We start from the raw sequence: 4284 nt of genomic DNA on the forward strand, positions 1-4284 counted from the left end.
CAAAAATATTTTTGTTTTAGTTCCGCGACCATAACAGAACTGAAAGAAACCGACTGAGTTCACGTAGACTTGCGGCCTTATTTTAAGCCCATGACCGACAACACTCCGTTCACCCCCCCCATTGATCATTGGTCCACCTCAGTTTTTATATTTTTTTCCCGTTTTTTAGTTACAGTACCGTAACGTACGTAATAAAACGACCATGTCAAGTTACTGTCTCAATGCTCAGGACCGACAACACTTGGGTTTACCATCGCCCGAGTTTGCCAACCAAATAAACATCGTCTTAAATATTTTGTTTTCTTATATGTTATATGTTAATTTAACGAATTAATTTTTTGGGTTTTAACGCTCAAATTTTAGCAATGGTGTGTATATTGTAACAAACGTAGCCGGTACTGACTAAATTTGTGTTGGCTCATCGTCGTAACACTCTGGTTTATCCAACGTTGGGTTTTACTAACTGCCCCGACGGCCGACGCAACGCGCTGAATAAAAAAATTCTAGTTTAGTATAACTAAATTCTTTTTCACACGTAATAAAAGTTTAAACCAAATATTAAATTATCAGTAACTATTTGCATGTGCTTATAAAAGAATAGTATACAATTGGTAGTTACCTTTACTGTCAATTGACGACACGACATGAGGGCAATAAAATAATAGAGAAGACGGAAATATAGATTAGGTATATCCACGCGTGTTAAGTTAATAAATACAACATTCATATAGTTTTCTGGTATTCAATATTATATTCAAGTAAATTATAATTTCAATACCGTTATACATTATAATATAAGAAACTGAATCAGTTTTGATATTTGATATTCTAAAAAAATCCCGACGTAGAGTAAGCTTAAATGGTAGAATTCTTTTTCTATGACTGTTTATAAATTCCGTTCCGGTTGCATCTCTTAAAATAAGTTCAGTATCAATTTGATTTCACCTATCTCATAGATTCTAGTCAAAGATTCATAGAATCGAAATTCCATCATCGCTAGATCTATAGGATTTTAGTTGATATTTGATGGATAATGAGCCAGCCAAAAAAATCACCCAAATACTAAGAAATTCCCCCTTGACAGTAATATATATTGTAAGTGATATATGTTGTATATGTAAATACTAGATGTGAAAATATGCGGAATATTTCTACGAAAAGATAAAAAAATAGAACAACAGGCTAGACGTAAATCAATATAAATAAGAAGAGCCGATGATATAGAAATACTGAATCGTAAATAGAGTTCAGGTTCTAATTCAATAGAAAATATAGATGGGATTGTCTATAATGAAAGACAAATGAAAGATTTTCTCAAGATTATTATTCATCTACTTGATATTTTATAACTTATAAGCATGGAAATAGGTTCAATTTTTAAACCGGTTTCCAAGTGGAAAATATTGGGCTAGTTTGATACTGGTTTTTAACAAGTTCGGTTCGGTTTTAGGGGGTGTTTGGGATTGCTTATTATTATCAACTTGTAACTTATTAACTTTTTAAAAAGTAATAAGGTGTTTTAGATTGCTTATATTGTGAGTGAAAAAGTTTCATAAGTTAAAATGTTGTAACTTATTAACTTAATAAAAAAGTTATAAGGAGGTAAAATAAGAAATTGCAAACACCCCCTTAATTGATTTAAGATCGATAGTTCGGTTTAGGAACCGGTTTCGGCTTTGGATCGCCTTCTTTTTTCTTTTAAATGAAGCCCTGTTGAGGGCCTTTTCAGACGGGACAACGGCCCATGTATGATCCAAATCGGCCCATTAACTATTAGTCATTGCTCCGTTCTGTACTCGCCTACTGTCATCGCTGCAACTGCCGCAATACGCCGTCGTATTTGATCTTCTGAAGCAGTGGGTTAGTAGTTCTTTCGTGTCAATTGGTTATTATATTGTTTAATTTGTTTAAATTGTTATAATTTTTATTAAACTTAACTTCTAAATTATTAAACTGCTTTAAGACATGTTTCTAAGCTTCAAATCTTCCATGTTCATGCCACATCATTATTATCTGTATAATACTGTGTTACATCACGACTGGCAAACGGGTCGGGACGGGTCCGGGTCAAGGGTCAGAACAGCTTAGGGTCGAAACGGGTCGTTTAAAAAGGGTTAATTTGGTTCGAGTCGGGCCGGGTTCAGGTTGGAAGGGGTCGGGTCAAAACGGGTAGGGGCGGGCTTGAGTTGCGGGCCAGAACAGCTTAGGGTCGAAGCGGGTCGGTTAAAAGCGGGTTAATTTGGTTTGAGTCGGGACTCGGGACGGGTTCAGGTTGAAAGGGGTCGGGTCAAAACGGTTTGGGGCGGGTTTGGGTCAAGGGCCAGAACAGCTTAGGGTCGAAGCGGGTCGATTAAAAAAGGGTTAATTTGGTTCGAGTCGGGACGGGTTCAGGTTGAAAGGGGTCGGTTCAAAACGGGTTGGGTTAAAAAACGGTTAAGTTGCTGTACATTTCACCTTTGCTTTTGGCTTTCGGCACCAGTAACACACACTCAAACGTCGGTTACACATACCGGGGCCGATAAAAAACGCGTCCGGCACCACTTAACGTGCGTAAGTGAATATCTGATTTTTTCAATTTTTACTTAGGTTATGGATGTGGGACATTGCTACTTAGACGGAAACGCAGACGTTGTCGAGTTTTGTCCACACGACTCGTTCCACCATGTCTTGGCTGCTTCAACTTACACCCTGCAAGAGGGTGATCAACCGAGTAGATCAGGAAGCATTTCGCTTTTTAATGTCGACCTGGACCGAGTCGATTTGTTTTATCGGTTGAAAACTGTTGGTATCTTTGATATGAAATGGAATCCAGTGGGAACCAATGCAACGCATCCGTTACTTGCTCAAGCAGACGCTGACGGGTTCGTGAACATTCATCATTTAAAAAACTCTAACGGTACGTTAAAATGTTAAATTGATAAAATAAAGGGATTACTATATAGAATAGTAACCAAGTTTTGAAATTGTTCCAATTAGATCATTTATAAAATCTTTTGTTCCAATCGGGTCACTAAAGTTTTCTTTTTGTTCTAATCCTAGATATTTTACCTGGATAGCAGGTTATGTTGGTTTTTTTTTTATTTTTAAATATTTTGACATTGCAAAATATTTTTTAAAAATTGAGAAATATAATTTTTAAATTGCGAAAATTGCAAAATAAAATCTGGAAAATTGAAAAAAAACTGAAAAATTGCAAAAAAAATCTTTTTTTTTCTTTTTGCTATTTTTCAGTTTTTTTTTTTTTTTTTTTTTTGCAATTTTTCACAATTAATTTTTTTTTTCACAATTTTTACTAATTTTGTCAATTTAAAAAAAAAATTTCAGTGTCAAACTATTTAAAAATACAAAACAAATCTACAAAACTTGCTATCCAGGTAAAATATCGAGGACTAGAACAAAAAAAAACCTTTAGTGACCTGATTGTAACAAAAGATTTTATGAGTGACCTAATTCCAACAATTTCAAAACTTGGTTACTATTTTATAAAATGCCAGTGTGTCTAAAATGATTTGAACTTATGTAGGTGATGTTTTAGAAGTACATAAACAAAAAGTCAGTTCGTCTATGTGTCTATGCTTAGACTGGAATCCACGGGCCACATTAATCTCAACGGGCCTTTCAAACGGCTCAGTTTCGTTAATATCTGTTGACGAGACCAAAACAAGCGTGCTACAAGAATGGAAAGCCCATGACTTTGAGGTTTGGGCCACTACGTTCGACCCGGACCAACCACATATAGTCTACACCGGGTCAGACGACTGCAAGTTCAAGGGCTGGGATTTACGAACCAGCCCGTCCAAAATTGCGTTTCAGAATTCAAAAGCCCATAAAATGGGTGTTTGTTGTATTGCAAAATCTCCACATGATGTTAATATTTTATACACCGGAAGCTATGATGAGTGTTTGTGGATATGGGATGTTAGATCGATTTCAAGGCCTGTTAATGAAACGTCGGTTAATTTAGGTGGCGGGGTTTGGAGGATCAAGAACCATGATGTTGTTCCCGGGTTGATTTTGGCGGTTTGTATGCACAATGGGTTTGCTATTGTTAAAGTCAACGGGAGTGAAGTCAAAGTGGTGGAGAAGTATAACAAACACGAGTCGCTTGCTTATGGAGCTGATTGGTATAGAGGGAGTGTACGCCAGTTGGACAATAAAGAGAAAACTATCGTTGCTACATGCTCGTTTTATGATAAACTCGTTCGAGTTTGGGTGCCAGAAAACGATGTTATTTAATATCTGTAAGTCTACATTCAATTGTCTATTAAAGATGTAAACTTTTTA

General features: G+C 36.1%; 1 protein-coding gene across 1 annotated transcript; it reads left to right on the plus strand.

Annotated features, from left to right (window-relative positions):
- Positions 1–1802: 1802 nt before the first annotated feature.
- LOC143584519 (uncharacterized) lies at positions 1803–4284 on the plus strand. The gene is made up of 3 exons (XM_077066553.1): positions 1803–1856; positions 2587–2908; positions 3524–4284. Exons 2-3 carry the CDS (start codon positions 2590–2592, stop codon positions 4234–4236), a joined length of 1032 nt encoding a protein of 343 aa, XP_076922668.1. The 5' UTR covers positions 1803–1856; positions 2587–2589; the 3' UTR covers positions 4237–4284.

Source organism: Bidens hawaiensis, unplaced genomic scaffold, assembly GCF_021521415.1.
Source record: "Bidens hawaiensis isolate Kalapana, Puna unplaced genomic scaffold, B.hawaiensis_p1.1 tig00033153_1, whole genome shotgun sequence".
Classification (NCBI taxonomy): domain Eukaryota; kingdom Viridiplantae; phylum Streptophyta; class Magnoliopsida; order Asterales; family Asteraceae; genus Bidens; species Bidens hawaiensis.